The sequence below is a fragment of the Taeniopygia guttata genome, chromosome 6 (assembly GCF_048771995.1).
Source record: "Taeniopygia guttata chromosome 6, bTaeGut7.mat, whole genome shotgun sequence".
Classification (NCBI taxonomy): domain Eukaryota; kingdom Metazoa; phylum Chordata; class Aves; order Passeriformes; family Estrildidae; genus Taeniopygia; species Taeniopygia guttata.
The window spans coordinates 28,964,654-28,985,106 of record NC_133031.1 but is presented as its reverse complement, the minus strand read 5'-3'; the positions used below and the strand labels follow the sequence as shown (position 1 = coordinate 28,985,106).

The window sequence follows — 20,453 nt, the reverse complement described above, 5'->3', positions numbered from 1 at the left end:
TGGTGATGGGCAGTGCCAAGATGGGCAAGTGTCGTCTCCCACTTGGCACAGCTCAGAGCATGGTGCAAAGGGGCTTGGTGAGCACAGGGAGCCTCTCAAGCTGCTCTGCCCTGAGGATCTGCCTCTCTCTCAGAGCAGGAGCATTTTGTAAAATGCAGCCACTGCTTGAAGTGACCCCACAGACATTTTCAGTTAAGTGGTCTTAAGTTTTGAAGCAGCTGGACAGTTATTGGAATAAGTGTTTGATAAAAACCTTCCCGCCCCCATCCCTCCCACGCCTACATTTGGATTCCATGATTTCTTCCTCGTTTGAAATGATTCAGCAGTAGACTCTCAGATAATCTCCATCTGGTTAAAAATAGTTACTTGCCTCATATGGCTTTAGCATGGTACTGTCAACTCTAAAATGTTCCACCTTCCAAAAAAGTAGAGTGAAGAATGAAAGTGAGCTTTCACACATCATTACTCTCGGCATTAGACCTCCAGAGCTCATTCCAAACCCATCAAAGGAGGGGAGGCGAGCTGGGAGGGTGGGCAAGCAAGATGCTCCTGCTCCTGCTCCCTGCCCTGCAGGTCCTTGAGAGGCTCTGCCCTCTGCACACCAGCAACCAGGAAGATGGTTTGCTCGTTTCCCAAAACAAAACACCACCTTTTTTCAAGAAACATTTATTTGTCGGAGTTCTGGAATGTGAGAAGAGTTTAGTCATTGCAGCTGGATGTGTCCTGATGTCAGCTGGGGGTCAGTCAGCCAGTTCCCTGCTCCAGCAGGGAGCCAGTACAGCCCAGTTAGCTGAGGAACATTCCACAGGCACCTCATAGCACTGAGGCAGCAGACCATGAGAGCCAGAAGTCCTCTCAGCCATCCCACAGCCCTTCTCTGCAAGCATGGGGATCAGTGATGGGCTTGCACACTGTGCCAGCTGTGCTGAACTGCATGTGCTCTGGGGGAAGAAATGGGTCACTTTGTGGCAATAGTGGACAAATGGTGCAGGTGGATCATTTCACTTGGCTCTCTGGGCTGCTGGAATCCTGACTGTGCTTACATTCAGGCCCTGCTGCTGGAGGGGGTGGGGTGGGATCCTTCTGCCACAGGGGAGGCAGAAGGGTCCCACATCAGGGAGAGGACACTGAAGCACTGCAGAGTGATGAATGGGACAGACAGCACCTCTGCAGTGCCCTCAGCCAGCTCCTGGTGCTCCCACGCAGGGAGGGAAGCGTGGCACAGGGGGAAAGGCTGAGCTGCAGTCTGCCCCATGGCCCCTGGACAGAGGTGGGACAGCAGCAGCAGCTGTAGTGCTCATCCTGGCTTCTCCCATCGCTGAGCAGCGAACAGGTTTGGTGGTATCCCCCTGCTTCCAGTGCTGAAGAGCTTCAGAGAAGCCAGAGGAGGTACAGAAGCATCCACTGCTTTCCACGGCACACTTCTCAGCATCAGGAGCTGACTCTAGAGGCTGTATGACAAATTGCTGGTTAATACCCACATTAATTCATTTTTCCCTTCAGAGTTACATTTGCTGTGCCTGCAGAACCATCCTCTGCTCGTTTTCTCAAGGTGATATGCTAAATCCTGCTCCCTGGACCATGGCACTCAGCTCTTGCTGGAATGTGATCAAGCTGCAGACGTGGGCTGAGGGAATCGCAGGGAATCTGCACTGCTGAGCACCACGGCCACACCCTGGCCTGCTCCAGTGGGGCAGGATTTGACCCCAGACTCAGACCTCTGACAAGGAGCTGAGGGAGCCAAGTGCTGCAGCCTGGCTGTGGGTGCTCTGAGCACCCATCTCTGTGCCAGGCAGTGCTCCCAGGTGCTGCTGCTGCTGTGTCTGTGAGTTCCTGAGGTACCTGTCACACTGCCACACCGCCTCACAATGGTCACTCCATCCTAAGCCTTCACTCTGGGTCACTCTTGACAATACAAGGGGTGAGTTTAGAAAGTAATGACTCCTACAGAAAGGGAGAATTTTGAAGAAGAGCAGAAAGGGACCAAGATTCCCCGTTTTGGATGCCTATTTGTGTACCAGACCGCAGCTGTGTTTATGGGAAGAGACATTTTCACATGCCAATAATTTTCAGGCACACCAGGCCTTGTGCAACTTTTTCTTTCCATTTACAATATTATGTATTTTATATGATAAACTTGAAGTGAGGCTTTCGTGCATGAATGATACAGTTTCCATAATATTTTTTCATATGCAGAGCATTTTGTTTTGATCTCATGGGGCATGAGTCAACTCCTATTTTGAAGCCACTGGAGTCCTTCCAGTGACTTTCCCAGAGCCTGGCTGAGTGGGAAGGTGAAGCCTGATGCATTGTAGGTGCAAGTCAGCATGCCCTGTCGAGGCTCAGAGCAACTTGGTAGAGCAGCTCAAACAAAAAAGGCTCAATCAAGAAACTGTGTCAATAGCATTCAGTGAGCTTGGTGCAAAACTAGAGTCTCTGCCCCAGAAATGCACATGCTGCAACATCACGAGCCCCTTGGAGAAGCTGGCAGCAGTGAGTGCTCAGCACTGCAAGATCCACAAAGTGCCCATCCAGAAAAGGTTCCAAGTCCCTTAACCTCAGGGCTGCAGGAGTCAGCTACAGAACTCATCTGAGTGGGACAAACATGACCCTGGGTTTCCTGGATTGCCCAGGCCAGGCCCTGAACCCTGTGACCTGACCTGGCTGCTCGTGAGAGCTGCCTGCACAGTGACACTGCATGGTGACACTGCACGGTGACACTGCACGGTGACACTGCACGGTGGCAGTGCATGGTGACACTGCATGGTGACACTGCACAGTGACACTGCACAGTGACACTGCATGGTGACACTGCATGGTGGCAGTGCATGGTGACACTGCACGGTGACATTCCACAGTGACACTGCACGGTGACATCTCCCATGGAGAGCCCTAAACATGCAAGGGTGTTTCCCATGAAGGCTTCCCAGACTCCCCATGCAAGTGTGGGATCCCACACAAATTCAGGCATGTGCCCATCCCATATACATGAATTTTATTCCCCCTTTCTGCAGACTGCTGAAAGAATCATTTTGGTTTTTGGTAGGAGCAAGTTTCGGTGGGGAAATAACAGGTTCCCCAATTCAGCAGAATTTTAGCAATTTGCCTCAGCTCAGAAAGTTGACCCTGTTCTGTGGGGTGAACAAGGAAGAGAAACAGATTCTGAAAGACAAAAAATGAGCAAGAAACAGGTCAGGTGCCCAAAGCTACTTCCTCGCTGTTCACAAGGCTCACACTGTGTCACTAACAGAGTCCAGGGCTCTGTCAGTGCCACAGGGCTGGTCAGAGGGAGGGGTTTGTGCCATGCACAGGGAGCTCCTGCCAGGCAGCGAGTGGCACCCTGGAGAGGCTGAGCAGCACTCACCAAGGAGGGCCCGGCAGGTGGTGGCCTCTGCCTGGCTCTGCTGTCCCTGGCAGGGACCTGGGGCTGGTACCTTGTCCTCCAGCACTGGCCCTGCTGAGGAAACCCCGCGTGGTTTGCAAATTAAGTGAAGTATTTTGTGTTTATGAAACACCGTTTGAAAAGGGGACTAGTGGTGTTTACACACAAGCTGGACAGACTCTAGCACGGTGCATGCTCTGTTGTGTCAACTCCTGCACCTGCATAAGGTATTTTAAAATATCCCCGTGAAGTGAGGGAGCCAAACCACTGGGTCCAGTCAGCCCTGCCTGTGCTCCCACTAGAGCCACACTGAACATTTTTGGTAATGGAGCTGCGGGATGCTGTGGAGAATCTGCTCTCCAAGGAGCCTTTGCTCCTGTCTGAAGTCCAGGCTGGCCAGAAGCAGGTGTGGAGCTGCAGGGGAGCAGATGCTGGAGCAGCCTGGGTGCAGAGCTGATGGAGGCTCCTCCAGGAGAGGGAGGACCTTGGGAGGAGCCCAAGTGTGGCAGCGCTGCAGCCCGCTGCTGGCACAGGGAAGCAGCAGCTCAGCTAACACCGCCTTCATCCCCCTCAGGCAAGGAGGAGGCTTGGCCGAAGAAGAATGAATTTGAAGCACATTTTCTAGTGTGTTTTCCCAAACTACCAGAGTTACCAATGTGCTTCTCATTGTGTGTTTTGGTTTCCTAAGCCAGAGGGTGCCTGGACCCCTTCTTAGCAACACAGGTTCTCTTTTTTGTACCACCTGCTGAAGGTCCAGCCTGGCTGTGTTTGCTTGTAGAGTGACACCAGGATTCAGTCCATAGAAGGTTGTTGACCTGGGAAGAGAGAGCTTCTAGAATTTAAGGGCTGGGCAATTTCTTGGAAACTGCCTTATCAGCACAACTGCAAGCTGGAGCTTTAACAACCCTGCACGTCCCTGGTCCCTCCTCCTGCAGTTCAGTGTCTATATGCTCTACACATTATGTTTATTTTGTAGTTTTCTATTTCAAACAGCTTTGGGCCCAGATTGCCACAGAACCATGAAGGCAGGATCAGTTGCTGAGCTGACACTGAAATCAGGGGTCGGGGAAGTCCTGAACCAAGCCAGCAGGTGTCTGTGCACAGAGGCTGTGCGAAGGCTGGTTCCAAGAACCTCATGTGCCCTTCCTCCCTGGTGGAGAAGGGAACCATGAGGGGGGGTCAGAGGTTGTTATCAGCAGAGCAAAAGGTGCTGAAAAGGAGCAGAGAGGCATTGGCTTTGCATGGCAAGGACAGTCACCAGGGTGAACACTGGAGCTGGGCTGAGAGGGGATGGATGAGTGCAGCAATCCAGGGATTGAAAACAAAACCTGGCAATGCATTAAAGTCTGCTGGAGGCATGAGTCTGCACTTACAGCTTCAGGCACAGGGGTAGGACAGGCTGGGTCACTGTGAGCCCCCAGGTTGTCTGTAGTGCCTCAAACCTTCCTGGCTAGAGAAAATCTGGCAGCCCAGGCAGAGCTGCCACCCCTTGTCCTCCCCCAGCTCCTCTGCCAGTGCCATGGTCCAGCTAGGATTTGGGATCTCAGTTCCACATTGTCTGGGATTCTGGGGAAGTCATCTTCCTGGGAGAGCTGTAGAGAGCAGGACCTTTGCATCTGGGATGCAGCCCTCATCCCTGAGAGGCTGAGAGTCTGAGTGAGAGCCTCAGGAGCAGCAGCCAAGCCCACCTGGCTGCCCTCAGCAGGGCATGCTGCTCTGCAGCACCTTCCTGGGAAACAAATGTCCGCAGAGCCCCCGGCACGCAGCGCCAAAAGCTTCACCTCCTGAATGGCTGCTGTGATAATCCTGTTTGCTCTGTCTTAGTGACTGAAGAGAACCATAACCAAGAAAAACAGCAGGATTATCCCCCAGCACCTGTTCCCACTGAAAGAAGTATCATAGCTGGCTGCATCAGCGACGTCCCCTGGGTATCACCATGAAAGCAGCCTGAGTGGCAGCCCACCAGAAGAAGACCTCTCTCCCCTTCTGTATGCCTCTTTCCTGGGTATTTTTAGCTTCTGGAAACTCCTCACAGACCAAGGCAAATCCATATAGCTGCAAGTCAGTGTCAGTGTTTTCATGTCTGCAGAGCACAGGCTTGCTCTCCAAATAGCTTCATCTCTTGTTTGTCTGTCAGGGAGGCAGCATGAGAAGTATGGGCTGTAAACTGCAGGGCTGAGAAGACAGGTAGCAGCTTTAAAACACTTTAAAAACAAGCTTTTTTTCCTGCTCAACATTCCCTGTGTTTTTGTTGTTCCAGCACAGTATCTGACCCACTCACCTCACAACCTGGTAGGGCTCTGTTGTGCTGCCTTTACATCTACAATACAGTGGTAACTGATGTAAGAGCTATTTACTGCAGGATGAAAATGATTGATTGCAGAAAGAGACATCTTCCTCAAGGCTGTTTACATGGGGAAGCAGGAAAACTGGAGAGGGTCCAGAAAAATTTGGAAGGGACTCAGCTCATTGGTGGATGCCGCAGGAATGCAACGCTCCTGCAGATGGAGGACTTGTGTTTTCAAACTCACCTTCCAGACATGAAACCTGCCTCACTGTGCCCTCTTGGCTCTCTTGTGGGGTCACCTGAAATACCAAGATTTGCTCAGGCACTGTGAAATTGCCAGTGGGCTTTGCAGCAGTGCCCTGAAGGCTGGTTCTACCTCAGAGACGTGCTGCAACTGCCCCAAGGCCTCTGCAACATGAGCTGACACCTCTTTCCATTGGTCTTCTCAAGGAGGGTCCTTCCATCTCTTAAGCAGAGGCCTTGGAGAACAAATTACCACAGTCACAATTTTTTTTTCTATAATGGAATGTAACATTAAACTAAATACTGGAACATGGAGAAAAACAAAGCAAAAAAACTCACAGAAATTATCCTTAGCTTCTAATGATTTTTGCAAAACACTGCTGAAAGTAGGTTTTATAGAAAAAAAAAGTATTTATCATATCTGTCAACACTGGAAAACTATGGTTAAATTCAAATTTTATTTTAAACTCTGACTACGATCCAGCAGTGATATGAAATTTATAAATAGCTTGTCATACACCACAGTATAAAAAGTACATTAACCCTCTTGTTATTGAGACTAATTCATTGTTTTATATAAGATGGGAACTAGCTTTACCCCTCTGACCATCAAAACAGAGAAAAGAATTAAAACCACAGGGAGGAGAGCAAAACCAACCCACACATCAGAGTCTCCTGAGAAAAGCACCATAGGAAAATGGTCCCTGATGGAAAAGGCCACCCTGATGCTGAAGCTTGGCTACATCTGGGCTGAGTCCAGGCAGTACCAAGCAGCAGAGGTCTCTGATCCCCACCATGGTGCACAGGATCTCACTCTCTGACCTGCATAAAAGCTGTTCTCAAGCCCTGAGCCAGCCAGGTCCCCAGTTCAAATCAGTGACACTGTGCATGGGTGGCTCTTTCCAAGGACTTCACCCTGTTGTTTTTGGCCATGGCTTTGACAGGATGGCTGCAGACAGCTCCTTGTGCCAGCTCAGCTTCAAAGCAAGAAAGGTCCTGTGGCCCTGGTCCCAAGGCACTGCAGAGACTCTCCTGGCACAGCTCAGTAACACAGGGATAAACTGGGCACTAAGTCTGGCTGTGCAGCTGTTTTACATGGCCAGGAATTTCCACATGGCTGATGGTGCTGATGCCTCTCCTGTGTTCTTGCCATGCTCCTGGTGTTTCCCAGTGGTTCAGGTACCATGCTCTGCTACAAAGGGGTAGAGCCTGTCTGGGCTTTTAAGGTGCTCCTTGAGATCTCTTAGCAGCTCCATGTCATTGGTGCCTCTGCCAGAGAGGACCAGCAGCTTCCAGGTGGGAGAGGATAGAAGTATTCTCCTTAGATATTTCAGTCTTGGAACCTCAGATAGAGGAGACAGCATTCCTTTATCCAAGCTCCATTAATATCCCATTAAAAAAAGGGGCAAATGTTCCTCATTCTTGGGGCCAGGCAGGGTCAGTGTGCTCTGCTCTGCCCAGGGCTCTGGCCATATCCCAGACTGTGTGCGTGTGTGGGGGGGATGCAGACCATGGGCTGTGACAAATGCAGCTCGTCAGGATGCTGGCTGGCTGCAGAGCATGCAGCAGCACAGAGGCCGTCACTGAAGTGGCAGGAGTCTGTGACCACAGGGTGGCTGTGGAGAATGCTGTGGAGCAGCACAGAGAGGGAAGATGGGAAGCTGGTGGCGGGAGGCTCCAAGCAGCAGCAGCCAGGAGCCAAATTGTGACATGGGGAGATAAGGCTCTTGATGGATAGACCTCAGAAGGTTTGAAGGTTTTTGTTCTGCTTGGATAAGCAGTGAAATATTCACACAGATAAGCTACAGAAATGCATCTGATCTGAAACCCTTTGTGTCTTAAAAAACAGGGCTGGAAATAGAACAAGAGAATTCCTCCGTGGCTTTTGTGGCTCCTGGGTTTTCCTTCCCCAGCACCAGGATGACCAGAATTTCCCACAGAAGCAAACCAAGAGCCAGGACAGCTCTAACAGCCAGACCTTCCCTGAACCTCAGTTGAATGCCTGAGGTTCAGGCTGAGTACCAGCCTAGATGAGGGCTGAAGGCAGCACTGAGGATGGCCAGCAATTAACCTGCACTTGGAATATCAGTGCTGGAGCGCTTTTGGAGGGTGCATCACTTCCTTGGAAACAAATTAGAGTCATGTACTGTACCCCAGCAAGTTTCCTTGTACCACAAGTTGTTTAAATTGTTTGTCATTATGCATTTCCCATTCAGACAAAAACAGACCACAGAGCCTGAGGCACCAAGGCTGGTAGGAAAACGGAAATCCTGCTCCAAGTGGGCAGAGAGCAGCTCCCTGGCTCTGGGCAGCGCTGGCAGACCCAGCAAAGGTTTGGGGCAGGAAATAGCAATTTCTGGCTCTGTAGAAACCTTTCAGGTTCACCTTTGAAATATGACTCCCAATCAGTTCTGCAGAATTTCTGTCTGAGCATCCCCCAGCTTTGGCATGCCTTAGGGAGGAACCGGGTCCAAACCCCGAGGTCAGAGCAGCAGAGGGCTTCCAGCAAGCCAGAGAGTCCATTTAGGGTCCCCTGTGTCTCTCCCTGGGCTTTTCAATCTGCCATTTATTATTTTGCCCTAATGAGTCTCCCCATCCAACCCCTAGCTTTAACCTCTTCCCTTCCAAGCCATGCCTGGAATTTAGAGGAGAGAGTTGTTTATGTTAAATAGCTTTGTAGTAGTTTCCTCCTCCGCCACCTCCCTTCCTTCCCCAATAAAAGCCCTACAGCATGTTTGGCAAATCCTGTAAACAACGAGGAGGGTTTGGAGACCCAACAAATATTTGGTGAACCCAGTGGGGAAATAATGCCTTTTTTGAAGGACGCTAGAGCCTGAATTCATAATAGTAGGAAACAAGCGTCCAGCCTAGGTAAGGAATTGTCTACTTGCAGCTACCAGGAATAAAATACAGATGCCCATGCAGCCAAAAGTCATCACTGGGAGCAGTGGGTTAACCCTGTGTTTTCCTCCCCAGTCAGAATGGTGCTGATGGCAGCAAATCTATGTGTTTGCTAATCTCCAAATACTTGAATTTGTGACAAGTGGGCAGGGAAAGGAGAACATAAAAAGGCAAGAGTGTTTTGAACTCACCTAGGCTGATGAACACAAGGCAATGAAAATCCATTAGCCTGGCTGCTCCCTGCAGAGGAAAACCAGGCACACAAAATCCAATTCATTATTCTCTTTCTTATTTAACGCTAAGTAAGTCATTGAACTTTACTACTTGATCTATCCATTTTCTTTAGTAGTAAGACTGCAGGAAATCTTTCTCTTCTCAAAGGGGGTTTCAAGTTCCTCACTGATATCATGTAAAAAATACTTGGGAGTGTATGAGTAAAAAATAACTTCATTTCAAAGAGAGCTTGAGCCTTGCAGATAATGATAATTTTTCTTCTCTGAAGCACAGAACAGAAAAGTGGAGGCCCCTGAGAGCTGGGAGCACCATTGTTCTTCTTCCAGGCCATTATCTGGAGACAGGCTCTGAGATAGGCTCCAATGAGGCCATGGGAAGGATTATCTGCTCGGAGTGCTAATGGCATGCATTTGACAACATCAGCCATTTAATTTATGAGGTGCCTTGTAACCTAAAGGCAAAGAAATTCATACCATGCAGTAGCCCAAACACATCCGGTGCAATTAAAAATTGTCTGATCAAAGCCCAGCTCTACAGCCCCTCTTACCTAACTGCAGCTATGTATAAAAGTTCCACCTTCCTAAAAGGCACCTTACTGGATTTTGTGCTGTTATGGCAGCGTTATATAACGACAAATACATTAATGGAAACTACCGAGCACTGAAATCATTCCAGCCTTTTTATCACCACATTCCTTGCTCCCACATAAGTGAAGTGTGCAGGAATAAAAGCTGCTCAGCATCATTCACCAGCAGACACACATCATGGGGTTTTCTCACAAGCCTCTAACAGCTCAGTGGTGCCCATGAGTGTTGGGGTTCATACATGTGCTCTGGGCAAACAGAGCTGCTCTTCCTGGGGAATTATTTTTCCACTGTCCTTGGCTTGTGGCCATGCCACCCTCTTGCATTTGAAGACAGTTTAGTGCTGTGACCCACATGAGTTACTCTTTTAGCTGCCCTGGTTCCAGTCTCTGTCAAAAGTTTGTCCCATGCCCCATGCCATGATCTTGGAAATAATCAGACTTAAATAATTTCTTATTCTATTGCACCAGTATTTATAAAAAACTAAATTTATTTTGACTCTTAACATACAGTAGGAAGCTTATGGCTTAGTAACTAAGCCTCTGAATAGAATATTCAGAGCAACTTCTGAAAGGGAGGGAAGGTTTGGGTGGCAAGTCCTCTTTTTTCAGCACAAGTTAAGAAAAACAATGGCCAGAGAGGGCTGGTCTGGGTCTCAGCTTCTGCACTGGACATGAGATTGGTGATCACAGTGATGGATCCAAATCAGGGCTGCTACCAAAACAGATGATCCCTAACCCATCTCTCTGCATCTTCCTATGCCAGTTGTTACCCTTGTTTGTGCAAACCTCGTCTGAAGGGGCTGGTTTCCAGCCACAGGAGCCCACTGCCCCTGCAGCAGCACAGGCATGGAGCCAGGCTGGGAAGCAGGACATGGAATGGGAGTTGAGGGCTGGGGAGGAGAGGGGGCAAGCACTAGCCCTGGCTTGGACGGGCTGATGTTGAAAACCACAGACAGGCATCTACCCTGTTGCCAGACAGCTGGTGACTGCCTGGCAGTGAAACAGGAACAAAACCTCTCACGTGGATGTTCTCAAGGTGGTTTAGAGCACTGCTACAACACCTGTTGTGACTGGCAATTACTGCAGCACCTCCCTGGTGCTGCATGTGAGATAAAAGCTCCAAAAAGCCCGAGTATTCGACACAAGCTGCTTTGTGAGCATCCCCACAGATGCTCCCGTGTCAGATCCAGCCTGGATGCACCGGTGGTGTGGCTGTCCTAGTCTGGGACCCGCCAGGGTGCCAGGTCAGGGATGTGTGTGAGCAGCAGGTCCCACATCGTGCCCACCCACGGCGAGGATCGCGGACCGCTGCCTGCAGCAGCACATCCCGCACCGCCCTGCGTGTCCCGAGCGAGCCACCGAGATTTCATGTGACGGCTCCCCAGTGAGCATTTAGGGGAAGAGCCGGACAAACAAAACAGCCCTGCCTGAAGGCGGGCTCTGAGAGCGGGAGAGCCGTGGAACAATGGGAGCTTTGTGGGACATCTCCCATCACCTGCCCCAGCCCAAGAGGAAGCGCTCCTCCCTCCGTGCACAATGAGAGGCGCGGGCTGGCACCACCTCTGTGTCTCGGGACACCTCTGGGTCCCTTCTGACCCAGGCGAGAGGGGCACACATTGGACACGCGAGCGGGAGGTGACTGCGGGCACAGAGAGTGTCCCTGGGGTGGCTGTGGTGGGTGGCATTTGTCCATCACCAGCGTGGATGGCATTTGTCCATCACCAGCGTGGATGGCATTTGTCCATCACCAGGGTCTGTAACCCTCACTGGACCAGTCGGTGCGGAGCTCTCCATCTGCACATGGAAACTTTAACCCTGAGCACTGTTCTCCCTTCCCCACTAGGAATTCCTGCCGAGGACTTTTCTTGATTTCTTCTTCTTAACATGAGGTCTCTAAATTTTGGCAGCAAAACACTGTTCAGTTTTACCACATGGAAAAATAGTTTGCGATGAGCTATTGTGCTGTCCCTGCAATTGCTCCTTACAGTGGCAGGGTCCCCCTCTGAGGGAGGGCAGCTTGCAGATTTTAAGGGAGCTGCAGCACTCACCTGACTCTGCAAAATGACTTGTTGGGAGCTGAAATATTTATACACCTAGCAGGTGCTGAGATTTTGAGCTCTTTAGTGTCTCTGTTTGCCCCTTTGGTGTATACACTTAGATCTGCCTTTCAAAGTATTGTGCCAATGAGCTTAAGAGCAATTACCAAAAGAATTTTAGTAGGAAGAAGCCAAATATCATGGCTTTGAGAGAGACACTGGGCCAGGCTTGCAAAGGTACATCACTGCCTAGAGACACACACACAACAGTTGCTAATGGCTAAGGCACTGAACTAGTAAAAAATCCTCATTTAATCTCATTAAGGACAACAGGATTTGGTGCATTACAAAGGATCAGATGGGAAGGGTACACCATTACATCTGACATGCTCTGCTAATCATGCCAATGGCAAAAGTCTGCAAATGGTAAGCTTCTGTTTCCTTCTTTGGGTTGTGAACCTGGAGGTCAGGACTCATTTCCTAGTTGTTTGGGAATTTTGCACTCTGGTGCAGCCCATATTAATAACTCTGAGCATCAATCCTGAAGGGAATGGGTACAACCCAGACACTGCTCAGCACCTGGTACAGTTCATGTCTGGATTCAAACAGCTGCCAGGGCACAGACAAAAAAAACCAAACTTGTGCTACTGGGTGCCAAGGCCAAGCAGACAAACATTACCATGAAAAACCTGGAAGTTGAGTGGGGCAGGGCAGAAAAAAAGTTAACTTGTGAAGCAAATGTGAGTACCAAGCTGCTGGTTTTGGTGAACCAGGAAGCTGATCGCCAGTTTACATAACAAACCCAGACTCTGCTCCATTTCCAGCACGGCGGGGCCGATTCTGTGGCTGGTTGGAAGGACGGGGGATGAGTCAGGGCAGGGGCATGGCTGGCACAGCCAGGGCAGCATGGGCACACCCTGCACCCACAGCACCTGCCCACAGCACTGCCACCCCCTGAGGCAACAAGGCACCTCCTGCTTGGCACCACGGAACAGGAGGGTGGCCCCAGGCTGGGGGATGGCCCAGCTCCAACAAAACTCAGCTGGAGCCACTTGGAGAGGAGGAGGAGATGCTGAGGGGGTCCCATGTGTGGGAGCTGCGTGGCTTTTCATTAGCTGAAAGCGGCTCGGGTGTGCTTTAGTCTGCTGCTGTTATCCACAAAGAATAAGAAAAACTTCTAAGAATGTTTTGGGCATATTTCAGCTGCCAGTTCTTTGGTGGCATGCTCCTATATGGAATGTCTAACCTCTCACACTTCTTAACCTGTGTTTCTACAGTGTCTCTGTCTGGTGTATCCCAATTGCACTTTACCAGTAAAAGTCAACACCTAGAGTATAGCCAAAGATACCCCAGTTTTCCTTTCTGCACTGACAATCCTGTGTTTGCTCACTAGCATCACGTTTTTTAGCCTTTTCCCATCTTGGTCACTTTTCCCAGCAGAGTTTGGCAGGCTGAAGTTACTGAATTGCAGGGATAAATCACCTGCTGTTACCATGGGCGGCTGCTCCTCGCAGAGGGGCGGGCATACAAACATCTCAGAGAAAAAGCAGATCAATTTCTTCTGCCACATGATTGTCAAAAATATTGTTGATCTTACATTATGTGTGGTTGGTTATATGAAGAGAAAGAATCATTACTTCCTCCTGGGGTGTTTGGGAATTTGGCAGGGTCTGAAAGCGAGTCAGTGGTGCATAGGGAAATGCTCCATGGGGAGAGTGTGCTTAGTGCTATTGCAGGAGATCACGTTAGTGCTCTTGACACAATCAGACAGAAAGTCCCAGCTGAACAATGAGGTTTTAGGATGAAAAGAGAAACATTAGCAAGGTGTGTACATCGCCGTGAATTTGCTTCATCTTGCTCGTTGATGTGGTGGTAACAGAACTATTTTTAGGTATAATCCTTCAAACAGAACATGACTTCTCTTTTCTGATTAGTACAAAGCTGGCTGCTAGTCAAAGGATAATTATTTCCCAACACATCACCTAACACACACCAGCAAACAAAACACTCATTATTTGAACTGTCCAGCACTAACTGTTGTTTAGCAGTTAACATTTTCTCAACAGCTTTAAACAGGACTAATTGCTCCAGCTTCATTAGCAGAGGTCATTTGCTGTTGGTAACAATACTTTTATGGAGATAGTCTCTCGTATGAGATTAGATTATCAGGTCAAATTCTGCTCCCAGTGGCAATGATGCCTGACCGCATTTGGCCTCACGAAAGTCTGCTCTTTTCAGTTCATAGCTGCCCAATTTCCAGGCCTGCAGCTGATCTATTACATAAAGGAAGTAAGTGCACTCCACCAGACGGGAAATTACAATAAATTAGGAGAGTGTGCAGCACAAGGAAGTTTTGCAAAATAGCCACTTCAAGGCTGTTAATAAAACCTCGGCTTCAGATAAGGTTTAGGAAAAAAAAAAGCCGGTAAAGAAGTTGTCCTTATAGTCGATGACACATGGATGGATACCCAAAAGGGAAAGCAGCATCTGCATAAGAACCAGTGCATGCAGCAACTCAAAGACCCAGGTGATGCTGTCAAATGCACAGTTCAGATCATAAGCCACCTGTTTTGCACATAGTTCCATGCTGCTTGGAGCTATAGACAGTGGATGCTGAGGGTTGCAGTCTTGGATTGCAGTGGACTTGCAGGAGGACTTCTGTGCAGCTCTCACTGGTGGGGAGCCCTTCTGCAGAGCCTGCTGTGTGTCTGAAACAGACTCAGCTCCCTGAGCACACACAAAACTGAATCCAGCCCTTCAAGCCCATCTATTCCCATTCAAACACGTGGAGAGAGGCAGCCTTCTTTTCAGAAGTGCTGAGCAAACACTGCACGGAGTGTGGCCGGCGCCTCGGAGAATCAGGCGTCTTCCCTGTGGAAGTCTCCAGGCATCCTCGCCAAACAATTTTGGTCCTGGCAGCTGCAGGACATTTTCTCTGAGCGGATTTCTGGTTTACCTGTGTCTCCCTTCCCTGCAGGCCTGCAGCTCTTTGCTGTTGCCTTCCTGCCCACGTACGTGTGCAGCCACATGCCTACCACCTTTTCCTTCTGACTTGCAGCTCCAACTGCTAATCCATGTCTGGTTTTTGTCAGAAAAAAATATTCATCCTGAGTGTTTGACTCACTGCCTCCAGAGTATTTCAGCTGCCCCACAGCGCTTCTCAGAGTATCCTTCTTCCCTGCAGAGAACAGCCTGTTCTGAGTGTGATCCACAGCAGACTGCTCGCCAGCAGCCTCCCCTTCCTCGCACACGTGTGTGCCATATGTCCTGCTCTGTCCTCGCTGTTACTGTGCCACCGCCTTTTCCACGCCGTGCAAGATGGATTGGCATCCCCTGTGCAGGCTGCCAGTGGATTACTTCAGCTCTCTACGAAGGCACTCAATGTGTCAGCCTCCAGACTCTTCCAGCAGGTCCTCAACTGGCCAAAATTCAACAGCAGACAAATCCTGAACTGCTTTGCTGACACAGCTGGCCCTTCTGAGGTCAGTGGGCTAAACTCATCCTACCTCCATGCCATTACACTTGTCCAGGAGATGCATCACCCAGTACAGTTCTTCAGCAGGGCAAGCAAAGCAAGCTCTGGCCATAAATTTCCCACCTAAGTTGGACCCTGTTGAAGCAAAAATGTCACCACTTTTTAAAGTCTAAGGACAGATGTGTTTGGATAGTTAAAACAGAGTGTTTGAACTGATTTATGACATGAAGAGCCAAATCCATCAGGCTGTCCTGCTCCATGCAGTAGTCCCTGTGCTTCCCCAGGATCTAGCACCCTGCTGAGGATGAGGGCTTGACACTCACTTCAGTTCCCAGCCAGGTGCTGAGATCCTGTCCTGCTCTACCCAGCAGGCAGGAACCTGGCCCTGCCCTGGCTCCGTGGTCCATAACATGCACAGTGCTGTCTGCCCATCCCATCCCATCCCATCCCATCCCATCCCATCCCATCCCATCCCATCCCGTCCCGTCCCGTCCCGTCCCGTCCCGTCCCGTCCCGTCCCAGACATGCACAGCCAGCATCTCGCTGCAGTTGCTGGCATCAGACTTCACCATCCAGGGCACTCTTTTGGTCCTGTTGTGTTTGCTGCAACCAAAGATAAAACCAGATTTTTTTTTTTAATTGTTTGCTGGCAGAGCCCACTTCACTTAACTCCTGACCTGATGTCACCCCAGCATTTTAAGGAACCTATTTCACTGTTATCAAGGAAGACACCATTAACTGTAGCTCACATCAAACTCCAGTGACATCAGTGGAAAAGTATTATTTACTTCTCCAGTCCCTTTATTTTGTATTTGCATAAAAATAGTAACTTTTTTTTCCCCCTGAAAATACAACATTAGAAATTGCAAAGGACAAATTCCTTAACTTTGAAAACAAAGAAAAATGAACAACTGGTTTCCAAAACAAACCGCGAGCCACCACCCCGAAGAACTCGCTTTGGGAAGTGCTGTTCTTGGGGGCTGATATTTAATTAAACTATACTCCTAAGTTAATTAAAGCTAAAAAATACTTCACTTTTATTCTGCACTGTCTTTTTGTTTCTCTGTCTGCCATTTACTCACTTCAGTAATGAAACCACAAGGATAGAGCACACCTTCATAAAGCAATAAAGGAACACAATCCTTCGGAGCAGGGACACGAAGCTGCAGCACTCCTGCTCAGTCTAACTCCTGGCTTAGATCAATGAAAAATACAACATTCAGTTATCATGATCTGCTTGGGCAGGATCAGGCCTGCTGTCAGCATGAGGTGCACCCACTTGTGGGGTGGCATGTAGTGCTTACAGAGATTTCTTGCTACTCAAGACCATTTTAAGCTTTCAAATTAAGTGTCCTCGGTAATCTTAAACATTCCGGTCTCCTGACTCCCAGCCATGTACTCCAACGACAACAACAACAAAAGGGAAAAAAAGAGAAAAAATTAAAAAAAGAGACTAATATATTCCAGAAAGGAATAGTTCAAGAAAATGAGTATTCATTATCAGAGTGGAAACACCTTGTCTTTAGCCATTAATTTTTTCCCATTAATAAGGGAAGTCAGTGGACCTCACTGCAACAGGAACACAACCATACTGGGTTTTCAAACAGGTTTTTTACAACATTGTGTCAGGAAAAGCCATTAGATCAAGTTGTATTGGTAATCTGAGCCATCTTTGGAGAAAAACAAATGCTGTTCTTCCCATTATAGGTTTGTGTTGTTTCAAAACCTATAGAGACACACTTGCTTGTGCTGCAATGGTATTTATTGCACATAGACCAATTACTTACACAGTAGTAAATTGCACCAAAGTATAAATACGTTATAAAACACACACACAGAGAAAAATGGAAATGACACACAAGTGCTAAAATAACAGCAGATTCACGTGGGCATTTGGAAATAAAAATAAAAATAATAAAGTCTCTTAAGATGTTTTAATTTATAATATGGATATATTTACAGTACCTTCGAAAAATAATATTAAAAAAAAGTCACTCTCTCAATAAAACTATAACAGATCTGACAAAACCAGAAATCAGGTTCAGGGTTGGTGTTACGCAAACCTCAGTTTCCTTTTCAATCTGCGTGTATGTACGTGTGTGCAAGTAATATCTTCAAATAACTTTACAACTCTTTAACACTGTGCAAAAAAACGACTTTGTCGCCATTTTTAAAAAAGAAGTGTGCAGTAAATTTTTGTTGCCAGGATTCTCCCCCCTCCCCCCGTTCATCTGTAATTACAATGAACAAGCTGCAGAAGGTTCCTCACCCCTCCCTCCCCGGCCCTTGTCCTAAAACCCTATTAGTGGTATGTAAATATGCTGTTTAATATAAACATGGTCCGTTCATTCCCCTGTACAATATGCACAGTTTGAGGTAGAAGTTTCTCAGCCTGACTGCTATTGCCTGGCCGAAGGAGATAAGCACAGTAACTCACTGCTGGCTGATGCAGAGGGAATAAGCTCAAGAGTGTGGCTCGGGTTGTTTTACCCCCTTTCAAAATACACCAGCGCTCCTCATTGCTCATTATTTTCTATCTCGCTACTCTGCAGACGAGGAGAGAACGGCTACTCCGAGCTTAAAACCCATCCTGCCGGCAGGTCTCCGTCTTGCCGGCCGCGCTCTGTGCCCGGAGCACCTGCAGCACCGACCCCGCGCCTCCCAAAATCCCGGTGCCCTGGGAGAGGGGGTGAGCCCCGGGCCAGGCGGGGTGGCCGGACCGCAGCTGGAGCCGCCAAGGGCCAGCACCAGCCGCTGGTTCGGCCACCAGCCCGGTCCGGGACAGTCACCGGAGCGCGGGCGCTGCCGCCGCCATCCCCGCGACAGCGCGTCCCCTAAAGACGCGGTGGCTGTCTCTGGGATGGCCAGAGACAGATGTTTCCTTCGCTGTCCGGTCAGTGGCTTTCGTGTTTTCTGTAGTTTGGGATGAGGTATGTCGTACACCAGTTCACCTGCTTTTATTCCTAAGCAAACAGCCGCACTCCCCCTGCCAAGGCAGGGATCGTTCTGCTCGGCGCTAGCGTTACCATCAGGCAGCTGCCGGGGATTTCTGCTCCTGCGTGTCTCCCTGCCTGCCTTTCCCCCTGTCCCGGCTGCGACGCGGCCCCCCACGCCCCCCTATACCTTGGACTCCGAGTCGGAGGCTTTGCTATGCCTCTCGTCCAGGCTGGACTCGCTGCCGCCCCGCGTGCCCCCGTTGCAGTCGGACCAGGTCCCGGCCAGGCTGCGCTCGGGGGAGCCCACGGTGCTGATGAAGCCCCCGGGCAGCCGGGCCAGCTCCCCGCCGCCGCCGGGCAGCCACCGCTCGGCTTTCCGGCGGCAGCACAGCAGCCTCTTGAAGGCCTTACGAAAGTCGGGGCTGCGGCAGTAGATGATGGGGTTGAACGCGGAGTTGGCGTAGCCCAGCCAGTTGAAGAAAACGAAGAGCCAGTCCGGCACCAGGTCCCTGTTGAAGACGTTGACGATGTTCACCAGGAAGAAGGGGAGCCAGCAGAGGGTGAACACCCCCATGATGATGCCCAAAGTCTTGAGGGCTTTCTGCTCCTTCATGGCCATGATGCGAGAGGTCTTTCGCTTGCTGGCTCGGCCGTTGCCGAGGATGGGCTGGTGGTGAGGGTGAGCGGGCAGGGGCGTCTGCGGCTGCTCCTGGCTGCCGTAGAACCGGCCCTCGCACCTATCGATCTTCCTCATCTGCTCCTTGGCCTCTCTGTACACCCGTAGATACACAAAGATCATGATGAGAAGGGGGATGTAGAAAGAAATGATGGACGAGGCGATGGCGTAAGCCCTGTTGGTGACGAAGTCGCAGCAGCCCGGATCCTGGTAGCACTCCAGCGCCTGGGGGTCGTCGTCCCGCCACCAGTGCATCATGATGGGCAAGAAGGAGACGAGGGCAGAGATGGCCCAGACGGTGCAGATGATGCCCTTGGCCCGACCCTTGGTCATGAGGCTCTGGTAGCGGAAAGGCGAGGTGATGGCCAGGTAGCGGTCGATGGCGATGACGCACAGGGTCTCGATGCTGGCCGTCACGCAGAGCACGTCCAGGGAGGTCCAGCACTCGCAGAGGAAGGACCCCCAGAGCCAAGTGCCCCGCACCACCAGCGTGGCCCCGAAGGGCACCACCAGCAGTCCCATCACCAGGTCGGCGCAGGCCAGCGAGGTGATGAACAGGTTGGTGAGGGTCTGCAGCCGCTGCGTCCTCCCGATGGCCGCGATGACCAGCACGTTCCCGGCCACGATGAGCAGCACCACCAGGGCCATCAGCAGGCTCATGCCCACAGCCCACTGCTGCGACAGCTCGGCGGCGGGCAGCTGCCTGCTCCCGGGCGGCACGGCCGTCACCCCGGCCACGGAGCGGTTCTGGGGGCCGCAGTCCGGAGGCAGCCACCCATCGCCCATGGCTGTGCGGGGCGCTCCGGCCGCCGCTCCGCACCGCGCCGCGGGCAGGAAGGCGGCGCCGCCGCCGCTGCCACCGCCCGGGGGCTGCCGCATGGCCCCGCGCCGCGCCGCCGGACGAGCCCGCCCCGACACCGCCCTGGCACCGCCCCGGTACCGCCCCGTACCGCCCTGGTACCTCCTCGTACCGCCCCGGCACCGCCCCGGTACCGCCCCAGCGCCGCCCGCCGCCAATCGGCACCGGGGAGCGGGAATGAAGCGCCCCGCCCGCGCACCGGCGGTACCGCTGCCCCCGCCCTGCCCCTATCCCTGCCCCGATCCCTGCCCCTGTCCTACCCCTATCCCTGCCCTATCCCTGACCCTGTCCCTGCCCCTGCCCTATCCCTGCCCTACCCCTGCCCCTATCCCTGTCCTACTCCTGCCCCTATCCCTGCCCCTATCCCTACCCCTATCCTTGCCCCTATCCCTGCCCCTATCCCTGCCCTATCCCTGCCCCTGTCCTACCCCTATCCCTGCCCTATCCCTGCCCCTATCCCTGCCCCTACTCCTGATCCTATCCCTGCCCTGCCCCTACCCCTGCCCTATCCCTGCCCCTATCCCTGCCACTATCCCTGCCCCTATCCCTGCCCCTGTCCTACCCCTATCCCTGCCCTATCCCTGCCCCTATCCCTGCCCTACTCCTGCCCCTACCCCTGTCCCTATCCCTGCCCCTATCCCTGCCGGTACCCCGCCCGGAGCCCCCCGGACCCCGTCTTTGCTCTGGCTGCGCTCTGCCTGCCCCGCGGCTGCCGGGCACAGAGCTCCCTTCCCGCACGGCAGCGTGGATGTCCTGGGCAAGGGGTGTCTGTGCCCGGCAGCCGCAGAACAGGCAGGGGATACGGGTAGGGTGGGCTCCTACCGGCTTCTGGAGCAGA

The 20,453-nt window shown here is 51.2% G+C and overlaps 1 protein-coding gene across 2 annotated transcripts; it reads right to left on the bottom strand.

The window, feature by feature from the left end:
• Positions 1-656: 656 nt before the first annotated feature.
• On the bottom strand, positions 657-19,678 carry ADRB1 (adrenoceptor beta 1). Of its 2 annotated transcripts, none has more exons than XM_072931275.1 (2): positions 18,268-19,678; positions 657-1,451 (listed from the first exon to the last, which is right to left on the bottom strand). In XM_072931275.1, the coding sequence occupies exons 1-2, from the start codon at positions 19,633-19,635 to the stop codon at positions 1,179-1,181; spliced, it is 1,641 nt and encodes a 546-aa protein (XP_072787376.1). In that variant the 5' UTR covers positions 19,636-19,678; the 3' UTR covers positions 657-1,178. The 2 variants fall into 2 exon arrangements, with proteins under 2 accessions (XP_072787376.1, XP_004186162.5); XM_004186114.6 differs by lacking the exon at positions 657-1,451 and adding an exon at positions 11,951-15,279 and having other exon boundaries at positions 18,268-19,676.
• Positions 19,679-20,453: the final 775 nt, after the last annotated feature.

Excerpts from the sequence above, each read along its gene's own strand:
- ADRB1 (XM_072931275.1), bottom strand. The coding sequence starts at position 19,635 with ATGCGGCAGCCCCCGGGCGGTGGCAGCGGCGGCGGCGCCGCCTTCCTG. Across the intron at positions 1,452-18,267 it reads CCTCCGACTCGGAGTCCAAG|CCTCTAGAGTCAGCTCCTGA; the intron begins GTATAGGGGGGC and ends TTTGTCATACAG.